Source organism: Thunnus maccoyii, chromosome 17 (assembly GCF_910596095.1).
Source record: "Thunnus maccoyii chromosome 17, fThuMac1.1, whole genome shotgun sequence".
Taxonomy (NCBI): Eukaryota; Metazoa; Chordata; class Actinopteri; order Scombriformes; family Scombridae; genus Thunnus; species Thunnus maccoyii.
This window is the reverse complement of record NC_056549.1, coordinates 5970598-5995471: the sequence shown is the minus strand read 5'-3', so window position 1 is coordinate 5995471 and position 24874 is coordinate 5970598. Positions and strand designations below refer to the sequence as shown.

At 38.5% G+C, this 24874-nt stretch overlaps 1 protein-coding gene across 8 annotated transcripts in view; it reads left to right on the top strand.

Annotated features, from left to right (window-relative positions):
* LOC121882852 (interferon-induced protein 44-like) overlaps window positions 1-23610 on the top strand; it is a 29069-nt gene extending 5459 nt beyond the window's left edge. The window contains exons 1-9 of one of the 8 annotated variants that reach the window (XM_042391321.1): window positions 333-3071; window positions 3210-3228; window positions 3870-3911; window positions 4026-4059; window positions 4158-4353; window positions 7479-7625; window positions 7838-8009; window positions 8208-8308; window positions 8882-10065. In XM_042391321.1, coding sequence (XP_042247255.1) covers window positions 3872-3911; window positions 4026-4059; window positions 4158-4353; window positions 7479-7625; window positions 7838-8009; window positions 8208-8308; window positions 8882-9076 — 885 coding nt within the window. In that variant the 5' untranslated portion in view covers window positions 333-3071; window positions 3210-3228; window positions 3870-3871 and the 3' untranslated portion in view covers window positions 9077-10065. Of the gene's footprint in view, window positions 1-132; window positions 3912-4025; window positions 4060-4157; window positions 4354-7478; window positions 7626-7837; window positions 8010-8207; window positions 8309-8881; window positions 10066-12480; window positions 12568-20647; window positions 20749-21317; window positions 23040-23375 lie in introns of those variants that run through there. The other 7 variants (XM_042391320.1, XM_042391319.1, XR_006092164.1 and 4 more) reach the window with 7 other exon arrangements.
* Window positions 23611-24874: the final 1264 nt, after the last annotated feature.

The following is a 24874-nucleotide window of genomic DNA, read 5'->3' as shown; positions in this document are numbered from 1 at the left end:
TGAAATTCTCTCTGCTTAATAAGGTCAATATTGGTCCAAATGATTTGATCGGTGCAGTGAGCACAAAAGCCTTGGGATGTTTGTTTGGTTTTTTTTAACCTCTGAGACATTGTGATTTTTTTTAAAACATAGATGGAGCAGTTCAGTGCAGACGTGGGTATCCCAATGAACTGCATCTTCCCCGTGAAAAACTACTCTGAAGAAATCGACCTCAACGATGACACTGACTCACTGATCCTGAGCGCGCTGAGACACATCATCAACTTCGGAGAAGACTTCATGAACCACAAAATGAATCAGGCTGAAGATTCACACAGATATACTTGAGGAAAGCATTAAAAAAGGCTGTATGTCATGACAAATGCTTTATTATCAAACAGGATTTATAACAGAATCTACATTACTTTATTACTTTTTGCTTGTTTGTATGAGGTTTCATTCGCTGTATTAAGACTATTATATGATGACTGATCAGTTTCTCCATCTCTACAAGTCATGTTGTTTTTCCCTAACATTATTTTGTTAGAAATAATGTTATATTATTTTGTCTGTCTAGAAACGGCGCCAAAGAGTACGTTTTTTTTCTAGCAAAGATTCAGTTTTAACAATTATTTAAACAAAACTATAACACATTTTTTTATTGTGTGACACAGAATATAGACATACATAACATTTAAATGGTCAAAATCTGCATCTGTGGCTGGTTAGTTCACTTATTGATGTTATCAGAGATGAGTCATTCATAAAAATGATGATAATAAGCTGTTAGTAAAGTTAACTTCAGAGTGTTAAAAGCTCTTTCTGATAAATTAAATCAGTAAAGCTCAAATAATCTCCTCTGCTTCAGAAATTGACTTCTCTGCTCATCACAGGGTCACAGCACCACCCACAGGCTGAAATACATCATTACACCTTGAGAATAATTATAAAGCAACTGGTTAATAAATGTCATTAATTACAATTCAATTTTTAGAGACATGATACCCCTGAATTTTCTGCACTATGTACACATAGGGAATCAAATTTTTAAAAAATATGTAACTTATGATACTATTACAATGTCCATCACAAGTAAATAGAGACGATAGTAAAGTCTTAATTATACTCAGCAGTGTTTTCTTCAGTTTGTTGAGTCCGAGCTCTGACTCTCTCAACCAGTCTCTTATCACAACAAGTAAACACAATAATCACAAAAGACTTCACTTTAAATGTAGAACAGAATTTATTAATCTCAACAAGAATTAATACAATTAACAAATGCTTCAGTCACCAAATTACTGTACTATGACTAACACTACCTAAGCAAAACCTGCATAAAACAGCTGTACACTGTTAAACACACATGCAGGTGAATGTGTGTGTGTGAGAGAGAGAGAGAGAGAGACAAGATGGTGGACGTCACGTGAGAGTGAAGATGGCGGACATGACTAAGGGAGGAAGTCACGTCACACAAGAATCAAAATGGCAGATGTGACCGCAGTGTTTTGGTTAGAGACAACAGCTAAGATGGCGGTGCCTACTCAGCACGGGTCTCTAGTCGCAAGATGGCGCCAACTGGAGGTTGGAGACTCTGCAATCACCCATTTCAGGGTGTGTGCTAACAAATACATGTGTCTGGTGGTGATATGGCGAAGGGCAGAGCGTCCCACATTATCTGCCCACCAGATGTGTGAATGGGTGCGAGTGTTTATGTGCGTGTGTGCGTGTAAGAGAAAAACGCCAGCTCACGGCTGAGTTCTGCAGCTGTGGGGAGAAAGCTGTAGTTGCTTTCTCACATAGAAAAGAGAATGTATGGACAGTAGTCTATAACGCACGTTGTCTCGACTGTTGACCAACAAACCAACCTGCTGTCTCGCTTGTGGTGCCACAATACACAACAGTCCTGAGTGGGACAACACAAATTAGCTTAGCGTGGTGAACACAACTAAACAAGCAGTGAGCATCGATGCTCCTCGGAGCTTAGCAGAGCAAAGGACTCAGAAGCAGAGCTTCCTGCGGCAACGCTAAAATGGAAAGGCAATGGGTGTATCTGTGCAGCTGGCACTTATAGCTGAGGTGATGTCATGGCTGCGTTTCCAGGACTGTGGTGTTTGAGCATCTCTGCCAATGAGAGAGTTTGGGCTATCCCAGATCTCGCACCAAGGTGCTAACTGCAGGGCAGGCTGGGAGTTGTAGTCTGTGTGAGCAGCCTTTTATCACTCTTCCTTTGTCTCAGGGATTAAAGGGAAAAGGCAGCCTTGTGGTCACGTTTACAAGTAGGCCTGCCTTTGTCTGACCACATGGTTGAGGCCCAACAATGGGATAAACTACTTTGGTTGATATGTTTTTATGCTAGTGCTAGTTTATATCTCCTAATTGCAAGATTTTTTTCTGACTTATTACAGTGAACTTTAGTTTGACTGAAGCTCCTCAACAGAGCCACAGCAGGATGTATCATCACAGAGCTCCAGCAGAGGGCAGTATGCCTCTATTTTCTTGTGTGAGTGCTCTGATTAATAGATGTATTCTTTGATTTTGAAACCTTAGCCTTATGTTTTTGTTATTTAGCCTTTCTGAGGCTATTACAGGTTAAATAAATTATTTTTTTATGAAAAAATTGCACCCTCACATTTTTTAACAGCCTCCTCAGTCACTTCATCCTGGCACTGGGCCTGCAGCTAACATCATATCAAACTAGCCAGCATGGTGCTATCACCACCAGCATGCTACTCATCCCACCAATCAACAGTCACATAACCACCCTCAGCTACCTCATCTTAAACCGGGCTCAGACTGCAGAAGTTTTAAAATCCTAACTGATTTTGAAAGTGGATTGCATCATGCATTTAAGAAGACAAACTAACTAGGAGTCTAACAATATGTTAAGCTAGCATGAAGTTTAGTGATGATAACAATTAAAATCAATGTTGCTTCCTCTTTCAGTTTTACTGAAAATGTGTCCCACTATCTGTGATGTTGTTTCGATCTGCAACAGATCAGTTCAGACACAAAGACAAAACATCCTGATGAAAATGAAACTGAATGTGCAGTTTGTGGTCTGAAGAGAACGAGGTGAACGTGTCTTCTGTCATGTGAGTCTACAAAATACAAGTACAATAGGAGCGGGAGGATAATTTAATATGTTAATTACTGTACTGACGTTACAGGAGACTATAAATTACCACACTTAGTCCAAGGCTCACATTCAGTCTTTGACTTTGTTCCAGCAGGACAACAACAACAACACAGGTAGAAAGTTTCAATCACATTTATCCTCAAATGTGTGATTAAATTATTGTTTCCTGTGATTGTTAAACTGTTTTATGTTTGTTTTAAATATCAATATTGTGCTTATTGCTGAATAGAAAAACTAAACAAAATATGATCATTGTAAGAACAACAGGACAAAATTAAGTGTATTTGAAAAAGCTTTATAATTTTGACATTTTGGGTCTATTTAGTGTAATTTACTTTAGTTTGATTCATTTAAAGTCTGGTTTTTGGTCATTTCTTGTCTTAGTTAATCATTTTTCTGATAATGAATAATTTAGATGTGTTTTATTCAGTGTCACTCAATATGACAGTTAAAAAACTGATCACATTTTGTACACTGATTAAGTTTATTCATTTGCACCATAATTTTCGATGGTTTGAATCAACATTATGTTTTTTAATAATGTGACTTTTTATATTTGCACTTAAAATGACACTGAAACATTTTTTATTTAGGTACAGACAGATCTAATTTGCTGTTGCAGGGTTTTAGTAATATTATTACAAGTAATTATTATTAACTAATTTTTTCCATCAAAGTGTAGCTTTACAGCTAAACCTAAATATTTTCTTCAAAGATGAGTTTAAAACTTTTTGTGTGACTGTTTACTCTCCAGCTATGGGAGGAGAAGGCTCTAAATCACCTGAGCCGTCTCGATGTAAGACTATTTTTTAAAATGTTTAAATTCAAAGAAAATTGCTCATTGCTGCATGATGAAGGTATTTCTTCATAATCTTTTGTCTTATGTGAACTTGTGTCCTGTATTTGTCAGTTCTCAACACACCATGGAGAGAAATAAACTGGAAGTGAGTGTTTCCACCTTCGCAGCACAAACTGCACAAATTAACTCCGTAAAACTGCACTTAAGTTTAAACTCTAATGTGATGTTTCGTTCTCTGAGCAGTGACAAACAGAGCGCTCTGCAGTATGTGAAGAACTACAAACCTCACATTGAAGGTCGGCAGCTCAGGATTCTTCTTCATGGACCAGTTGGAGCTGGAAAGTCCAGCTTCATCAACTCTGTTAAAAGTGTCTTTCGAGGCAAGATGTGCACACTGGCCTTGGCGAATAACATGTCTTGTGACTGTTTCACCAAAACGGTATGAAGCAAGTTTGATTGTGTTGATAAAGTAAGAAAACATCCCACAGGTAGTATGTCATATAAAAACTTTGCAAACCTTTATGAAACTTGATTGAGCCTCTTGGCTCAGTATTATAGCACTGATAATAATAGTATTAATAACAATAATAAGATGTATTTGTAACAGGGAAATCAAACTTTGCATCATTTGCAAGACAACAATAGAACAATCCAACAATGCAACTATTACTCAGAAAGATGAGTCAATAAAAATGTGCAGCAGTGAAAATGCTGCTGCAAATAAAGTGTTAAAGGCCTGAAATTGACAGGAAGCTTTGACTGCTGCAGCAGCTACAGGAACCCACTGACTTCCTGTTTATGAACTGAACATCCTAAAGTGTTATAAAAGCATAAATCATACATATCATCTGCTGACATACAGGAAATTATTCTTCTGCCTCTGTGGTCTGGTTAAGTGTAGGCAACTAAAACAGCTTCAGTTAAAAAGAAAGAGAAGGTAGGAAAGAGTAGGTCTGTAAAGCACAGCTTCATACGTCCATCCATCCACCCGACTTATCAGTGGTAAAGTACTTGCAGCTGAGCACAAGCAGTGGACCGTCTGGAGACCTATGTCCACTGGAGGCCACTTGTCAGGAAAAACATTTTAGGTTCTTGAACAAATGATGAGTGCTGTCATTTCTTGTTGAGAGCAGGCTTACTCTTCCACACTTCATATCGAGCCATTTAAAGCTTGTTACTCAGGTCTGAATCTCCAAACTGAACAGTGCCACCAAAAGAATAAAGAGGCATTCACAGCCCTCATCAATGGAAACTCTGACTTCTGTGTTCTTATTTATGTTTGATATTTTTTCTTTCTCTACATAATTTTGACAATGATTACATACAAACAAGTGACCCAGGATTTTAAAGGGAGCAGACCCTCTCATGACCTTCAGGGTGCTTTCACATTTAACCTGCTGACATGAACCTTGGTGTGTTTTCCTGTTCAATTCGTTTAAGCTGTAGTGAGAGCTGTCAATCAAACTCTGGTGCTGACCAATTAGACCGAGACCACCTGAAAAGGTGGGTCTGGTTCCAGTTGGGCTTTGGCACGCTTTGTTTGTGGTGTGAAAGCAAACGGGACTATTTTGTGATGGTAGATATGTGATTTTATATGAGATGGAAAAGTAAAATTCAAGAAGTGCAGTTTATGGAGAAAGTAACAAAATAAGGAATATGAAAGATGTGTTTGAGAAAAAGTGGACTTTGGTTAGGATCAGAAGTTTATTTATCAGCTTGTCCCCCTCTTCAAACAGACAGGCGACTATATTACTGATGATGTTATCTGGCTACTTCCTGTAAGCAGCATATACTCTGATGTGTGCATACACACACACACACGCACATATATATGCATAAATGTGTGCAGTATCCAAGCCTGTCATATCTCCCCCTTTTTTGTTTTTTTGTTGTTTTGTTCATATCGAGCCATTTAAAGCTTGTTACTCAGGTCTGAATCTCCAAACTGAACAGTGCCACCAACAGAATAAAGAGGCATTCACAGCTTTCCCTCATCAATGGAAACTCTTACTTCTGTGTTCTTATTTATGTTTGATATTTTTCCTTACTCTGCATAATTTTGACAATGATTACATACAAACAAGTGACCCAGGATTTTAAAGGGAGCAGACCTTCTCATGACCTTCAGGGCACTTTCACATTTAACCTGCTGACATGAACTTTGGGGTGTTTTCCCGTTCGGTTCCTTTAAGCTGTAGTGAGAGCTGTCAATCAAACTCTGGTGCTGACCAATTAGACCGAGACCACCTGAAAAGGTGGGTCTGGTTCCAGTTGGGCTTTGGCACGCTTTGTTTGTGGTGTGAAAGCAAACGGGACTATTTTGTGATGGTAGATATGTGATTTTATATGAGATAGAAAAGTAAAATTCAAGAAGTACAGTTTATGGAGAAAGTAACAAAATAAGAAATATCAAAGATATGCTTGAGAAAAAGTGGACTTTGGTTAGGATCAGAAGTTTATTTATCAGCTTGTCCCCCTCTTCAAACAGACAGGCGACTATATTACTGATGATGTTATCTGGCTACTTCCTGTAAGTAGCATATACTCTGATGTGTGCATACACACACACACACACACACGCACATATATATGCATAAATGTGTGCAGTATCCAAGCCTGTCATATCTCCCCCTTTTTTGTTTTTTTGTTGTTTTGTTTCTTTTTTTGTTTGTTTTGTTAACAGACAGATAAGGAAGGTATTTTAAAAAACAAAAGGATTCAATATTGCTTATTCAGTTTTTCTGTGTTTGACAACCGTTAACAAACCCCATATCCCATAAGTCCACATGTGGCCACAGAACATTATTTTACTTGTCTTCTGGCAGCAGTTTGCATCATCCAAGTTATTTTTGAGATTGCACAGGTGTTTACTGTCTGACCGCAAACTGTGCCCAGCTTTTCAGAAACAGATCTACAAATATGGCCCAACCGTTGTCGTCTGCACTGTACACCACTGTAGAAATACTGGATTTAAATGTTGGTTTCTCCCCGGGGAAAGAGGTTCTAATACCAGGCAGACAGTAAACACCTGTAAGATCACAAAAATACTTGTGAAGTCAGTTTATGATTCCTCATTCTGTGGTAACTGAACGAAGTGTATAGAGTTTAAAGGACCCTTGTTTAGGTTTTAGTGGCATCTAGTGGTGAGGTTGCAGATTGCAACCAACTGAATACCTCTTCCCTCAACCTCACCCTTTCAACTTTTCTACTGTAAAAACATGGCAGTGTAACATGGTGGGCACCGTGGAAGGGGACCCACTCCCTATGTAGATATAAAGGGTTCATTCTAACGTAACAAAAGTACAACAATTTTTAAGTTCACGTGATTATAAACTAATGAAAACATACTTATGAATATTATATTCCATTTCAGTAGATCCCCTAAATCTTACACACTGGTCCTTTAAACCCTAAAAATGTGAACTAACAAAATTAAACTGATTAATCCGACACACTGAACTAATCTAATACTACTACTACTTTATGGTAGCTGGGTATTGATGTGTCTATTCTTGCTCTCTAGTGACCACAATAACTTCTCTTTTCTCCATTTGTGGTTGACAGTACACAACCTACAAGATCGAAAAGGAAACCCCGAACACCTTTTACCCTTTTGTCTTCAATGACATCATGGGCCTACACGAAGGCAAAGGTGTCCTTGTGGACGACATTAAACTGGCTTTGATGGGACATGTGAAGGAGAATTACAAGGTATAGTCACTGCAAACACTGGAGACATTCATCAGTATAATTAACAAGATTATTTTGAATTACAGAACCAGTTAAAAGTTTGGACACACTTTCTCATTCAAGTGAATGGGAAAGTGTGTCCAAACCTTTGACTGATACTGTATATGTTTATTATATTTGATTAAACATATTGCAGCTGCCGTTATTTAGGTGGATTTAACTTTGTTTTCCAGTTCAATCCTGAATCTAAATTGTCAGAAGGCGACCAATTCTACAACTCAACAGTAAATCCCAATGATACAGTGGATATCCTGGTTTGTGTCATTCCTGCTGACACAGCATGTGTAATGACAGACAAAACTGTGCAGAAGATTCGGGAAATCAGGACAGCAGCCAGTCAGCTAGGTGAGAGCACTAATCAATATTTCTACATGTAAGATGATACTTGAAAAACATCATCTGAATGTGGTACCAGAATTTTTAAACACTCACTTCCTGTATGTTTGTTTGTAATTTCCTTCATCACAGAGAACAACAGCTGTAGTCAGTTTATATTTATGTCAGTCATAGGACTCATTAGTTTTCCATCTGTTGTCCTGACAGATATTCCTCAAGTGGCCATTCTCACCAAAATTGATAAGACCTGTCCTAAGATCAAAGAAGATTTAAAGATAGTCTACAAGTCCGCCTATGTGAAGGAGAAGGTACATTAAATTCAATTTAAAAAAACAATTTTGGTATTGTTAGCTGACCAAAAATGACATTGTCAACACTTTTAGTTTCACAGTAACGTCTGGCAATTTTCTATATTTTTCTTATTGTCAACAAATCTCATGTTTGGAGCCAAACCAACAATAAACTGATCTACTAACAAGTATTGTGTGAGTATCCAAAGCCTGATATATATTATTCCTCTGTGCCGTAGACCTCTGTTGTTGTCCAGAAACTATTAAAAACACATCAATGAGCCAAATCGCTGCTCTGGGTGACATGTTCCTTTATTATGAAGACAATGGCAACTGTAGTTTGTCTCTGAAGAGTAGTTGCTTGTATGGCAAACAAGACTGAGTATGTGTGGGAAAGCATACACAATACTTGTTGGTAAATAATCAATTGCCAGCTATATTCTTTGAAATGATGGATTGATTATGTCTGGCCAATACCCTCTCTGCTTAATAAGGTCAATATCAGTCCAAATGATTTGATCGGTGCAGTAAGCACAAAAGCTTTGGGGCTTTTTTTTTTTTTGCATCTGAGATGTGTTTTTTTTAACATAGATGGAGCAGTTCAGTGTAGACGTGGGTATCCCAATGAACTGCATCTTCCCTGTAAAAAACTACTCTGAAGAAATCAACATCAATGACGACATCGACTCACTGATCCTGAGCGCGCTGAAACACATCATCGACTTTGGAGAAGACTTCATGAACCACAAAATGAATCAGGCGGAAGGTTCACACGGATATGCTTGAAGACAACATAAAAAAGGTTGTATGTCATGACAAATGCGCTATTATCCAGCAGGATTTATAACAGAAACTACATTATTTTTATTACTTTTTGCTTGTTTGTATGCATTATCTATATGGTATCAGAAATTAGTTAAAAACTCTTCATGGCAACTTCGGATGAATTCAATCTATAAAGCTCAAACACCCTCCTCTGCCTCAGAGTTACAAACTGGAATACATCAATGAATCAATGAATTACAATTTAGGGATGATTTCCATCCAAGAGCAAGCAGTGTTGAGGCAGTACTCGTCACACCAGAAAGTCAAATCAAATCTGCTGGAAGCTTTAGCAGGAGGCCACCACCGCTGGGTGGTGAGGACACTGGAAGTGTTGCTGGTTTTTCAGCAGCACTTCCAGTGTCCTGCTGTGCTTGTCAGCCTTCCAGAGGATCAGAATTTACATCAGGAATGGCTCAAATTAATTTTTGGAGACAAACTCTAAGCTAGTGACAGCTTTTGGAAAGCAATATTGCACTGACTTACTAATTTAAAACTAGTGTTGGCTTCTGAGCTCAGCCCACCACATCAACCTGCTGGAGCTCACAGCAGTTCAGAAGATGTTTCTCCACTTTGCTCCAGAGCTGAATGGAAAGCATATGATGGTGAGGTCAGACAACATCACAGTGGTGGCCTACCTGAACAGACAGGGGGGTGTCAGATCCCCGGCCCTGTACAGGATGGTGGAATCCATCCTGACCTGGGCAGACCACCACCTCTGTTCATTGAAAGCCTGTCATGTTCCAGGGTCCCTCAAAATGGGGACAGACGGGATGTCCAGACAGGTTCCACTCTAGGAGAAGTGGAGCATCTCCCTGGCCATAGCTGCACAGATCTGACGATGGTTTGGCCGACTTCTTCTTGAGCAAGGAGAACAGCCAGGGCCCCCTCTGGTTCTCCCAGAGGAAGGCCAATGCCCCCAATTGTTGTCCCCCTGGCCAGTATCGGGTCTGTGGGCGGTGCCTGACCTGCCCACAGCTCTGAGTGAGCCACAATGGCTTCGTGTCTGCTGCAGCTGAAAACGATGAGAGCATTGACACTGAACCAAAACAGTTAATAGAGCCTATTTACATTGGGTCTGTTGTATTGTTGGGATACATGTAGCACTGATGAAGTATAAAAACACAATGAAAGCAAACATTGTTTTACTTCCACTCAATACCTGCATAACCTAGCAAGCACAGCCCTCTTGTGGCCTAAGAAGGTACCTGATTATTCCAAAACATGAAAAATATTAAGTTTAGACTTTGCATGTATAGAGGCAACATATGGTTAAAATCTTCCTGGCAGTACTGACATGTTACTGTGGCCTCTAAATGGAGAATTATATAAATTCCTTGACAATGTTTAGCTCATGAATTAATATCATCAAAGAAATTACAGAGAGGTTCACTAAGTGTGCCTGTACTATCTAATGCCTGAGTACAGAGTACAAACTTAAATTACCTTTAAAAGGTCAGAATCTGCATCTGTGGCAGGTTTTGTTCACTTATTTATGTTGTGAGGGTGTAAGTTGTTCATGAAAATTATGAGAATAAGAATCATATTTTGATCAATCAAATCTCTGAAGCTCAAACACGCTCATCTTCCAGAGAATTTGACTTTTCTTCTCATCACAGCGTCAAATCAATACATCATTACAATTTTTAAGCAACAGGTTGATGACCAACATTAATAATAAACATGTTATGTTGAATTTTTACTTATTTCTTATAGTAAAATGGTTGGCTTTCGTTTTATATATACTGTATATACTGTGTTAAACTACTTTAATACATTATATATGGTTCTTTGAATACTTTTAAATGCTGGAAACTTCTTGGTATTGCTTGGATTGTTGTTGTTGTTCTTTGTCTTATGCCCCAAGAGTATCTGGATATCAGAAACAGCAACACCTACGGCAACCTAACTTGGAAGATATGTAACAGATCAAATCTGGTTAAAAAATTGGAACTGAGCCTTAGTGCACAGTATGTAATTCCAGTCGCTAGGGGTCTCTCAATCAAAACAATAACAAAAGATGGAGTGTGATGACGGTGTGAAGTAGCAAGGGATCATGGGAGTTGTTGTCTTCATTCCAGCTTCTACAAGATAGGATTACTCCAGTGTTCATTGTTCAGGATGTTTTTGCCGGGAGCCAATTATCCACAGAGGTCTCCTCCTCTCCAAAACAAACGGACCTGGTGATTACAGATAAAAACACTGAATAAAGCAGTTTCACCTAAAAAATCAGTGCCTCTCAGCAAGCACCTGATGTCCAGTAGGGGCTGTTGGCTGAGCTGCTGCTAACATTTGCTCTGTTTATTTCTCTTATAACGTGAGATCCATACGTTCGGCAGGTTTCTACCGGGAGCCGAATTATCCGCAGTGGTCTCCTCCTCTTCAAAGATAAACGTACATGCAGATAAAAATCGGTAAAAATACTAATTAAAGCTGTTTCACCTAAAAAAATCGGTGTTTCTCTGACGATATTTGGCGAGCACTGGACTTCCTGGAAGGGCTGTTAGCCGAGCTGCTGCTAACATTTGTCTCCATTTCATCCATTCCGTTTCCACAATGCAAATTAATGAGTTATGATAGTTTCCTCAGTTCCTTCATGATAATCTTCACGAGGAGCTAGTGTTTTGCAAAGAGCTTCCCATGAGAACAACGGCAGATAATGTAATGCGCTGCCTTAATGATTTCCTCACCAAAAAAGGTCTTGAGTGGAAATAGGCTGCGATTTTCTATATTTTTGTTATTGTTAACAAATCTCATGTTTGGAGCCAAACCCACAATGAATTGATCCACTAACAAGTGTTGTGTGTGTATCCAAAGCCTGATATAATTTATACTTCCATTGTTGTCCAGAAACTATTAAAAACACATCAATGAGCCAAACAGCTGCACTGGGTGACATGTTCCTTCATTATGAAGACGATGGCAACTGTAGTTTGTCCCCGGAGAGGATGCCATACAAGGCACACTGAGCATGTGCGGGAACACGGTTCTGTTTACAGCTTCACTAACTTGTTGTACTACATATCACAACCTGCAGATTTGAACTCTCAGGAAAGACGTTCCTTGTGTGGCAGATGCCACTCAGCATGTGTACAATCTCTTGACTTTGTACTATAACTTCAGTAAACAATTACAATAGTTTTTGGACAACAATGGAGGTCTACAACAGAGAGGAATAAGATATATCAGGCTTTGGATGCACAAACAATACGTGTTAGTAAATCATTAATCACCAGCCATATTCTTTGAAATTCTTTCCGCTTAACAAGGTCATTATCGGTCCAACTGATCGGTGCAGTGAGCACAAAAGCCTTGGGATGTTTGTTTTTTTCTTACCTCTGAGATGTTGTGATTTTTTTTAAACGTAGATGGAGCAATTCAGTGTGAATGTGGGAATCCCAATGAACTGCATCTTCCCCATGAAAAACTACTCTGAAGAAATCGACCTCAACGATGACACTGACTCACTGATCCTAAGCGCGCTGAAACACATCATCAACTTCGGAGAAGACTTCATGAACCACAAAATGAATCAGGCTGAAGATTCACACAGATATACTTGAGGACAACATAAAAAAGGCTGTATGTCATGACAAATGCTTTATTATCAAACAGGATTTATAACAGAATCTACATTACTTTATTACTTTTTGCTTGTTTGTATGAGGTTTCATTTGCTGTATCAAGACTTTTATATGATGACTGATCGGTTTCACGTTGTTTTGCCCAAACATTGTTGAAACCCACAGAACTTTGTATTAATTTCTACATTTGCAAAGATACCCAATATATCAGGCTGGATTTCAAGGAAATGTGTCTAAAATGCTGAACATCTAGCATATTTCCATTTGATGTTGTGTTTTAATATTAGCATATTCACTGTGTAGCTTTAATGAAGAACTGGAACAAGCTGAAAGACAATAAATCTGCTTTTTGAACCTTCAGCACAAATGTGATTATTGTTACCATTAAAATGTATTTTTTAAGTGACATCTGGATAAAGGTACTTTATTTGTCAGTATTTCTGTATTTGGAAAGCCTTTTGGACCCTTTTAAATGGTTGTTTATCAGCTGGTTTGGCATTTGATTACCATCTAAACAACAGTCTATATAACAAATGCATGTCATCATTTTTCTAGCATTAATTCACCTCTACCAACAATAAAATAGTCTGTAATTAAATATATATATATATTTCATTTGTTTGACAAAAAACAGCTCAGAGTGTTAAAATAATTTTTAAAAAGTCATGTAACTGTGGGAGGTTCCATTAACTTATTAATATGGTATCAGAAATTAGTCATTCAAATAAATTTAAGCTTGGAGAAATAAAAACTCTTCATGACGACTTTTGATGAATTCAATCTGTAAAGCTTAATCAACATCCTCTGCCTCAGAGTTACAGACTGGAATACATCATGGCAATTTAAGGATGATTTTCATCCCACTGGTTGATAAATGCATTAATAATCTTTCAGCTTTTAGGGACAGTGCCCATCACAAGTAAACAACAATGTTCCATAAAATAGCATAAACCTCTTTCACTAGTCTGGTTCAACATAAAGTTACAGCTAAAGCATTGCACTTACACTAATATACTTGAACATACTTGAAGGTGCAGCTTACCGTTATTTTTTAGTCGTGGAGGTTCAGTTTTCAAGGGCTGGTATTGTGGAAAACAATAACACTGATATTTGGGATGGATTAGAGTGATGCTGGAGAGTCCAGCTTCATTAACTCTGTTAAAAGTGTCTTAGAAGGCAGAATGTGCAAATTGGCCATGGCAGGCAACATGGCACACGACTGTCTCACCAAAAAGGTACAGTAAGATTGATTGTGTTGATATTGAGATAAACTGTTTAAGGCCACCAATCTGTTGCTGTAGCAGCTTCTTTTTAAAGCACTACTGACTTCCTGTCTGTTGACAGGGGCCTCAGCCCCGAATATTTTTGGTCCTCAAAAACTAATATTTTTATGTAACAAAGCAGAATTTAACTTGGAAGGGTGAGAGATATGGTGCAGCACACAAGATGCATACAGGCCATGGTAATCAGGAGAGCCCCCTGTCCCTGTATAAGAAAACCTGAACCTGATCTGTAAAAGGAAATACTGGTGTTGAAACAGTTGAATTGGAAGAAGTTGTATTGGCACTGAAAAAAGTTCCCCTGAAAAATAAAACACAGACATTAAAAAAATTACAATCTCTCATGTTCCCTCACCCATGAAGACGGTGGTTACCGTAACGTGTTTAGAAACGGCTCCAAAGAGTACGCTTTTTTTATAGCAAAGATTCAGTTTTAACAATTATTTAAACAAAACTATGACACATTTTTTTATTATTGTGTGACACAGATAATAGACATACATAACATTTAAATGGTCAAAATCTGCATCTATGGCTGGTTAGTTCACTTATTGATGTTATCAGAGATGAGTCATTCATAAAAATGATGATAATAAGCTGTTAGTAAAGTTAACTTCAGAGTGTTAAAATCTCTTTCTGATAAATTAAATCAGTAAAGCTCAAATAATCTCCTCTGCTTCAGAAATTGATTCCTCTGCTCATCACAGGGTCACAGCACCACCCACAGGCTGAAATACATCATTACACCTTAAGAATAATTATAAAGCAACTGGTTAATAAATGTCATTAATTACAATTCAGTTTTTAGAGACATGATACCCCTGAATCTTCTGCACTATGTACACATAGGGAATCAAATTTTTAAAAAATATGTAGCTTATGATACTATTACAATGCCCATCACAAGTAAATAGAGACGCTAGTAAAGTCTTAATTATACTCAGCAGTGTTTTCTTCAGTTAATGGTGTCGGGGCTGGGAGGAGCACATTTGGTTATTAGCAATAATTGATCATTATCAAAGGTAATTCTTAATGATTAAATCAATAAAATTATTAATACGGATTAATAACATGCATAAAACAACAGCTGTAAACACACATGCAGGTGAATGTGTGTGTGTGTGTGTGTGTGTGTGTGAGAGAGAGAGAGAGAGAGAGAGAGAGAGACAAGATGGTGGACGTCACGTGAGAGTGAAGATGGCGGACATGACTACGGGAGGGAGTCACGTCACACAAGAATCAAAATGGCAGATGTGACCGCAGTGTTTTGGTTAGAGACAATAGCTAAGATGGCGGTGCCTACTCAGCATGGGTCTCTAGTCGCAAGATGGCGCCGACTGGAGGTTGGAGACTCTGCAATCACCCATTTCAGGGTGTGTGCTAACAAATACATGTGTCTGATGGTGATATGGCGAAGGGCAAGCAGCGAGCATCGATGCTCCTCGGAGCTTAGCAGAGCAAAGGACTCGGAAGCAGAGCTTCCTGCGGCACGGCTAAATGGAAAGGCAATGGGTGTATCTGTGCAGCTGGCACTTATAGCTGAGGTGATGTCATGGCTGGGTTTCCAGGACTGTGGTGTTTGAGCATCTCTGCCAATGAGAGACGAGAGTTTGGGCTATCCCAGATCTTGCACCAAGGTGCTAACTGCAGGGCAGGCTGGGAGTTGTAGTCTGTGTGAGCAGCCTTATGTCGCTCTTCCTTCGTTATAGGGATTAAAGGGAAAAGGCAACCTTGTGGTCATGTTTCCAAATTTACAAAGTAGGCCTGCCTTTGTCTGACCACATGGTTGAGGCCCAACAATGGGATAAACTACTTTGGTTGATATGTTTTTATGCTAGTGCTAGTTTATATCTCCTAATTGCAAGATTTTTTTCTGACTTATGACAGTGAACTTTAGTTTGACTGGATTTCCTCAACAGAGCCACAGCAGGATGTATCATCACAGAGCTCCAGCAGAGGGCAGCATGCTGCCATTTTCTTGTGTGAGTGCTCTGATTAATAGATGTATTCTTTGATTTTGAAACAGTAGCCTAATGTTGTTATTTAGCCTTTCTGAGGCTATTACATGGTTTAATAAATTAATTTTTTTGATGAAAAACTCATCACTTCATCCTGGCACCGGGCCTGCAGCTAACATCATATCAAACTAGCCAGCATGGTGTTATCACCACCAGCATGCTACTCATCCCACCAATCAACAGTCACCTAACCACCCACCAAGTTTTAAAATCCTAACTGATTTTGAAAGTGGATTGCATCATGCATTTAAGAAGACAAACTAACTAGCAGGCTGACAATATGTTAAGCTAGCATGAAGTTTAGTGGTGATAACAATTAAAATCAATGTTGCTTCCTCTTTCAGTTTTACTGAAAATGTGTCCCACTATCTGTGAGGTTGTTTCGATCTGCAGCATATCAGTTCAGACACAAAGACAAAACATCCTGATGAAAATGAAACTGAATGTGCAGTTTGTGGTCGGAAGAGAACGAGGTGAACTTATCTTCTGTCATGTCAGTCTACAAAATACAAGTACAATAGGAGTGGGAGGATAATTTAATATGTTAATTACTGTACTGACGTTACAGGAGACTATAAATAACTCAACTTAGTCTGAGGCTCACATTCAGTCTTTGACTTTGTTCGAGCAGGACAACAACAACAACACAGGTAGAAAGTTTCAATCACATTTATCCTCAAATGTGTGATTAAATTATTGTTTCCTGTGATTGTTAAACTGTTTTATGTTTGTTTTAAATATCAATATTGTGCTTATTGCTGAATAGAAAAACTAAACAAAATATGATCATTGTAAGAATAACAGGACAAAATTAAGTGTATTTGAAAAAGCTTTATAATTTTGACATTTTGGGTCTATTTAGTGTAATTTACTTTAGTTTGATTCATTTAAAGTCTGGTTTTTGGTCATTTCTTTTCTTTAGTTAATCATTTTTCTGATAATGAATAATTTCGATGTGTTTTATTCAGTGTCACTCAATATGACAGTTAATAAAACTGATCACATTTTGTACACTGATTAAGTTTATTAATTTGTACTATGATTTTTGATGGTTTCAATCAACTTTGAACCTGCAGCTACATTCTAAGTTTTTCAATAATGTGACTTTTTATATTTGCACTCAAAATGACACTAAAACATTTTTGATTTAGATACAGAAAGATCTAATTTGCTGTTGTAGCATATTAGTAATGTTATTACAAGTAATTATTATTAATTTACTTTTTCTACCAAAGTGTAGCTTTACAGCTAAACGTAAATACTTTCTTCAATGATGAGTTTAAAACTTTTTGTGTGACTGTTTATTCTCCAGCTATGGGAGGAGAAGGCTCTAAATCACCTGAGCCGCCTCCATGTAAGACTATTTTTTTAATTTTTTAATTCAAAGAAAATTGCTCATTGCTGCATGATGAAGGTATTTCTTCATAATCTTTTGTCTTATGTGAACTTGTGTCTTGTATTTGTCAGTTCTCGACACACCATGGAGAGAAATAAACTGGAGGTGAGTGTGTCTCCACCTTCGCAGCACAAACTGCACAAATTAACTCTGTAAAACTGCACTTAAGTTTAAACTCTAATGTGATGTTTCCTTCTCTGAGCAGTGACAAAAAGAGCGCTCTGCAGTATGTGAAGAACTACAAACCTCACATCGAAGGTCGGCAGCTCAGGATTCTTCTTCATGGACCAGTTGGAGCTGGAAAGTCCAGTTTCATCAACTCTGTTAAAAGTATCTTTCGAGGCAAGATGTGCTCACTGGCCTTGGTGGATAACACCTCTGGTGACTCTTTCACCAAAACGGTATGAAGCAAGTTTGATTGTGTTGATAAAGTAAGAAAACATCCTACAGGTAGTATGTCATATAAAAACTTAGCAAACCTTTATGAAACTTGATTGAGCCTCTTGGCTCCGTATTATAGCACTGATAATAATAGTATTAATAACAATAATAAGATGTATTTGTAACAGGGAAATCAAACTTTGCATCATATGCAAGACAACAATAGAACAATCCAACAATGCAACTATTATTCAGAAAGATGAGTCTATAAAAATGTGCAGCAGTGAAAATGCTGCTGCAAATAAAGTGTTAAAGGCCTGAAATTGACAGGAAGCTTTGACTGCTGCAGCAGCTACAGAAAACCACTGACTTCCTGTTTATGAACTGAACATCCTAAAGTGTTATAAGAGCATAAATCATACATATCATCTGCTGACACACAGGAAATCATTCTTCTGCCTCTGTAGTCTGGTTAAGTGTAGGCAACTAAAACAGCTTCAGTTAAAAAGAGAGAGAAGGTAGGAAAGAGTAGGTCTGTAAAGCACAGTTTCATACGTCCATCCATCCACCCGACTTATCAGTGGTAAAGAATTTGCAGCTGAGCACAAGCAGTTTTGACAATGATTACATACAAACAAGTGACCCAGGATTTTAAAGGGAGCAGACTTTCTCATGACCTTCAGGGCGCTTTCACATTTAACCTGCTGACATGAACCTTGGGGTGTTTTCCTGTTCGGTTCGTTTAAGCTGTAGTGAGAGCTGTCAATCAAACTCTGGTGCAGACCAATTAGACCGAGACCACCTGAAAAGGTGGGTCTGGTTCCAGTTGGGTTTTGGCATGCTGTGTTTGTGGTGTGAAAGCAAACGGGACTATTTTGTGATGGTAAATATGTGATTTTATATGAGATAGAAAAGTAAAATTCAAGAAGTGCAGTTTATGGAGAAAGTAACAAAATAAGGAATATGAAAGATGTGTTTGAGAAAAAGTGGACTTTGGTTAGGATCAGAAGTTTATTTATCAGCTTGTCCACCTCTTCAAACAGACAGGCGACTATATTACTGATGATGTTCCTGTAAGTAGCATATACTCTGATGTGTGCATACACACACATATATATGCATAAATGTGTGCAGTATCCAAGCCTGTCATATCTCCCCCTTTTTTGTTGTTTTTTTTGTTTCTTTTTTTGTTTGTTTGTTTTGTTAACAGACAGATAAGGAAGGTATTTTAAAAAACAAAAAGATTCAATATTGCTTATTCAATTTTTCTGTGTTTGACAACCGTTAACAAACCCCATATCCCATAAGTCCACATGTGGCCTCAGAACATTATTTTACTTGTCTTCTGGCAGCAGTTTGCATCATCCAAGGTATTTTTGAGATTGCACAGGTGTTTACTGTCTGACCAGGAACTGTGCCCAGCTTTTCAGAAACAGATCTACAAATATGGCCCAACTGTTGTCGTCTCTGCTGTACACCACTGTAGAAATACTGGATTTAAATGTTGGTTTCTCCCCGGGAAAAGAGGTTCTAATACCAGGCAGACAGTAAACACCCGTAAGATTACAAAAATACTTGTGAAGTCAGTTTATGATTCCTCATTCTGTGGTAACTGAACGAAGTTTAGAGAGTTTAAAGGACCCTTGTTTAGGATTTAGTGGCATCTAGTGATGAGGTTGCAGATTGCAACCAACTGAATACCTCTTCCCTCAACCTCACTGTGGCCATGAAACTCACGAAAAACGTAAAAGGCCCTCTCTAGAGCCGGTGTTTAATTTGTCCATTCTGGGCTACTATAAAAACATGGCAGTGCAACATGGTGGGCACCGTGGAAGGGGACCCACTCCTTATGTAGATATAAGGGGTTCTTTCTAATGTAACAAAAGTACAACAATTTTTAATTTCACGTGATTATAAACTAATGAAAACATACTTATGAATATTATATTCCATTTCAGTAGATCCCCTAAATCTTACACACTGGTCCTTTAAACCCTAAAAATGTGAACTAACAAAATTAAACTGATTAATTAGACACACTGAACTAATCTAATACTATTTACTTTATGGTAGCTGGGTATTGATGTGTCCATTCTTACTCTCTAGTGATCACAATAACTGCTCTTTTCTCCATTTGTGGTTGACAGTACACAACCTACAAGATCGAAAAGGAAACCCCGAACACCTTTTACCCTTTTGTCTTCAATGACATCATGGGCCTAAGCGAAGGCAAAGGTGTCCTTGTGGACGATGTCAAACTGGCTTTGAAGGGACATGTGAAGGAGAAGTACAAGGTATAGTTATTGCAAACACTGGAGACATTCATCAGTATGATTAACAAGATTATTTTGAATTACAGTACCAGTTAAAAGTTTGGACACACTTTCCCATTCAACTGAATGGGAAAGTGTGTCTAAGCTTTTGACTGATACTGTATATGTTTATTGTATTTGATTAAACATATTGCAGCTGCCATTATTTAGGTGGATTTAACTTTGTTTTCCAGTTCAATCCTGTATCTAAGTTGTCAGAGGACAACCAATTCTACAACACAACAGTAAATCCCAACGATACAGTGGATGTCCTGGTTTGTGTCATTCCTGCCGACAAAGTAAGTCTAACGACAGATGAAACTGTGCAGAAGATTCGGGAAATCAGGACAGCAGCCAGTCAGCTAGGTGAGAGCACTAATCAATATTTCTACATGTAAGATGATACTTGAAAAACATCATCTGAATGTGGTACCAGAATTTTTAAACACTCACTTCCTGTATGTTTGTTTGTAATTTCCGTCATCACAGAGAACAGCAGCTGTAGTCAGTTTATATTTATGTCAGTTATGGGACTCATTAGTTTTCCATCTGTTGTCTTGGCAGGGATTCCTCAAGTGGCCATTCTCACCAAAATTGATCAGACCTGTCCTGAAATCAAAGAAGATTTAAAGATAGTCTACAAGTCCGCCTATGTGAAGGAGAAGGTACATTAAATTCAATATAAAAAAACAATTTTGGTGCTGTTAGCTAAACAAAAATGACATTGTCAACACCTTCAGTTTCACAGTAAACTGCATTAACTTTAAAGTACACGTCTGGCAATTTTCTGTATTTTTCTTATTGTCAACAAATCTCATGTTTGGAGCCAAACTAGCAATAAACTGATCCACTAACAAGTATTGTGTGTGTATCCAAAGCCTGATATATATTATTCCTCTGTGCCATAGACCTCTGTTGTCCAAAAACTATTAAAAACACGTCAATGAGCCAAACCGCTGCACTGGGTGACATGTTCCTTCATTATAAAGACAATGACAACTGTAGTTTGTCTCTGGAGAGTAGTTGCTTGTATGGCAAACAAGACTGAATTTGTTTGTTGGTAAATCATCAATTGCCAGCTATATTCTTTCAAATAATGGATTCATTATGTCTGGCCAATACCCTCTCTGCTTAATAAGGTCAATATTGGTCCAAATGATTTGATTGGTGCAGTGAGCACAAAAGCTTTGGGGCTTTTTTTTTTTGCATCTGAGATGTGTTTTTTTAAACGTAGATGGAGGAGTTCAGTGCAGACGTGGGTATCCCAATGAACTGCATCTTCCCTGTAAAAAACTACTCTGAAGAAATCAACTTCAATGATGACATCGACTCACTGATCCTGAGCGCTCTGAAACACATCATCGACTTTGGAGAAGACTTCATGAACCACAAAATGAATCAGGCGGAAGGTTCACACGGATATGCTTGAAGACAACATAAAAAAGGTTGTATGTCATGACAAATGCGCTATTATCCAGCAGGATTTATAACAGAAACTACATTATTTGTATTACTTTTTGCTTGTTTGTATGCATTATCTATATGGTATCAGAAATTAGTTAAAAACTCTTCATGACAACTTCGGATGACTTCAATCTATGAAGCTCAAACACCCTCCTCTGCCTCAGAGTTACAAACTGGAATACATCAATGAATCAATGAATTACAATTTAGGGATGATTTCCATCCAAGAGCAAGCAGTGTTGAGGCAGTACTCGTCACACCAGCAAGTCAAATCAAATCTGCAGGAAGCTTTAGCAGGAGGCCACCACCGCTGGGTGGTGAGGACACTGGAAGTGTTGCTGGTTTTTCAGCAGCACTTCCAGTGTCCTGCTGTGCTTGTCAGCCTTCCAGAGGATCAGAATTTACATCAGGAATGGCTCAAATTAATTTTTGGAGACAAACTCTAAGCTAGTGACAGCTTTTGGAAAGCAATATTGCACTGACTTACTAATTTAAAACTAAAATCAGTATTAATCAAATATAAATAAAGTACACTATGTCTATAGTGCCCTTAAAAAAAGAGTTACAAGATGCATTTTATGTACTTACAACAGTAACAATAGTAAACCAGAGTTAGAGCCATAACCTCAGGTCTCCTTACTATTCCTCCATGACACGGCAACCTACTGATGGATAACAGCTAAAAACATAAAATCTTTCTCCTAAGAAAGAAGTTACTTTTATTGCACAGTTTTAAAATAATTTTGGCACATCAACCTAATGATCAGGCCTTCAGAAACAGCCATACAATGACATGTGCTAAATGAACATTACTTTGCTAGTTAACGTTAGCAAAGCTCACGTACATGTGGCTTGCAGTTTAGCATTAGGTTTAAGTTAACTGTGAAGCTTTCTTGTATCAATGACCACAAAAACAGTGTACCGGTTATATGGACTTAAGTGTTGGCTTCTGAGCTCAGCCCACCACATCAACCTGCTGGAGCTCACAGCAGTTCAGAAGATGTTTCTCCACTTTGCTCCAGAACTGAATGGAAAGCATATGATGGTGAGGTCAGACAACATCACAGTGGTGGCCTACCTGAACAGACAGGGGGGTGTCAGATCCCCGGCCCTGTACAGGATGGTGGAATCCATCCTGACCTGGGAAGACCACCACCTCTGTTCATTGAAAGCCTGTCATGTTCCAGGGTCCCTCAAAATGGGGGCAGACGGGATGTGCAGACGGGTTCTACTCAAGGAGGAGTGGAGCATCTCCCTGGCCATAGCTGCACAGATCAGACGATGGTTTGGCCGACTTCTTCTTGAGCAAGGACAACACCCAGGGCCCCCTCTGGTTCTCCCAGAGTAAAGCCAACGCCCCCCATTGTTGTCCCCCTGGCCAGTATCGGGTCTGTGGGCGGTGCCTGACCTGCCCACAGCTCTGAGTCAGGCAGGGGGCACCATCCTCTCCCCACGTTCTGTGACAGTGCCTCATGGTCTGGAAGTTTAGAGGGTAAGACTTAGCGGCTTGGGTCTCCCTGCCGCAGTTGTCTCTACGTTTCAGAACACATCCATCTCTCGGGCCTATATGGCACATTGGCAGGTATTTGATGACTGGTGTGAAACCAGGGACCTTGCTCATGCCCCCTTCAGGGTATTCTGGAGTTCCTGCAGGGCCTGTTCGATGGTGGTCATGCCGCATCCATCTTGGGTGTGTTTGCAGCAGTGATTGCAGCGGGCCACGATGGCTTTGTGTCTGCTGCAGCTGAAAATGATGAGAGCATTGACACTGAACCAAAACAGTTAAACAGTGTTTTTTCTCTTTCCTCTTGTATTTTGCTCTACCCAGGTCTACAATCAGTCTGCAATGAGGTGCACCTGGCCCAGTGAGAAGAGCTTAAATGTTCCATGTTCCTGGGGCAGTGAGAGGCTTTTTGATTGTGGACTGCTGGTTGTGCCTCTCTGTCTGGGATTTTGTTATTTTAGTTTTTCCATTGTATTTTGATTGTTTATTGCACTTATTTAGTGTCCTTGTTGTGTTGTATCTTTATGATAATAAATCCCATGGCTTGGCTGTTTTAAAAGGTGTTAAGAGTCTTAAATTGGGTACATGGTGGATGGGGCATAACAGGTTCATCACTACAAGCCACAACCAACACATTACACACTGACTGCTCAGACATTATTATTATGAAAAATATTGATTACAGCTGCCTTAATCTTATTTTCATTCTATAAACAAATGTACTATCAGGGCAGGATTTCTGAGATGCTCTGTGTGGTGACCAGGTTCAGCTGTTGTTGGTCCATAAATAGCTAACAATAGCAGTTTTTCCCGCCTCCAGTCTTTGTACTATAGGCTAAACATGTCCTGGGCCTTTCTCTGTACTGTATATACAGAGATGAAACAGACATCCATCTTTTCATAAAAGTATTTCCCAATAGGCTATGCAAGATTATTCCTAAAATAAAAGGAGTAAGATGCAAGCACAACACATATTTAAAAGCATTTTCACCCCCTATTTACATTGGGTCTGTTGTATTGTTGGGATACATGTAGCACTGATGAAGTATAAATATACAATGAAAGCAAACATTGTTTTACTTCCACTCAATACCTGCATAACCTAGCAAGCACAGCCCTCTTGTGGCCTAAGAAGGTACCTGATTATTCCAAAACATGAAAAATATTGTTAAGTTTAGACTTTGCATGTATAGAGGCAACATATGGTTAAAATCTTCCTGGCAGTACTTACATGTTACTGTGGCCTCTAAATGGAGAATTATATAAGTTCCTTGACAATGTTTAGCTCATGAATTAATATCATCAAAGAAATTACAGAGAGGTTCACTAAGTGTGCCTGTACTATCTAATGCCTGAGTACAGAGTACAAACTTAAATTACCTTTAAAAGGTCAGAATCTGCCTCTGTGGCAGGTTTTGTTCACTTATTTATGTTGTGAGGGTGTAAGTTGTTCATGAAAATTATGAGAATAAGAATCATATTTTGATCAATCAAATCTCTGAAGCTCAAACAAGCTCATCTTCTCGAGAATTTGACTTTTCTTCTCATCACAGCGTCAAATCAATACATCATTACAATTTTTAAGCAACAGGTTGATGACCAACATTAATAATAAACATGTTTTGTTGATTTTTTACTTATTTCTCAAGTTATAGTAAAATGGTTGGCTTTCGTTTTATATATACTGTATATACTGTGTTAAACTACTTTAATACATTATATATGGTTCTTTGAATACTTTTAAATGCTGGAAACTTCTTGGTATTGCTTGGATTGTTGTTGTTGTTCTTTGTCTTATGCCCCAAGAGTATCTGGATATCAGA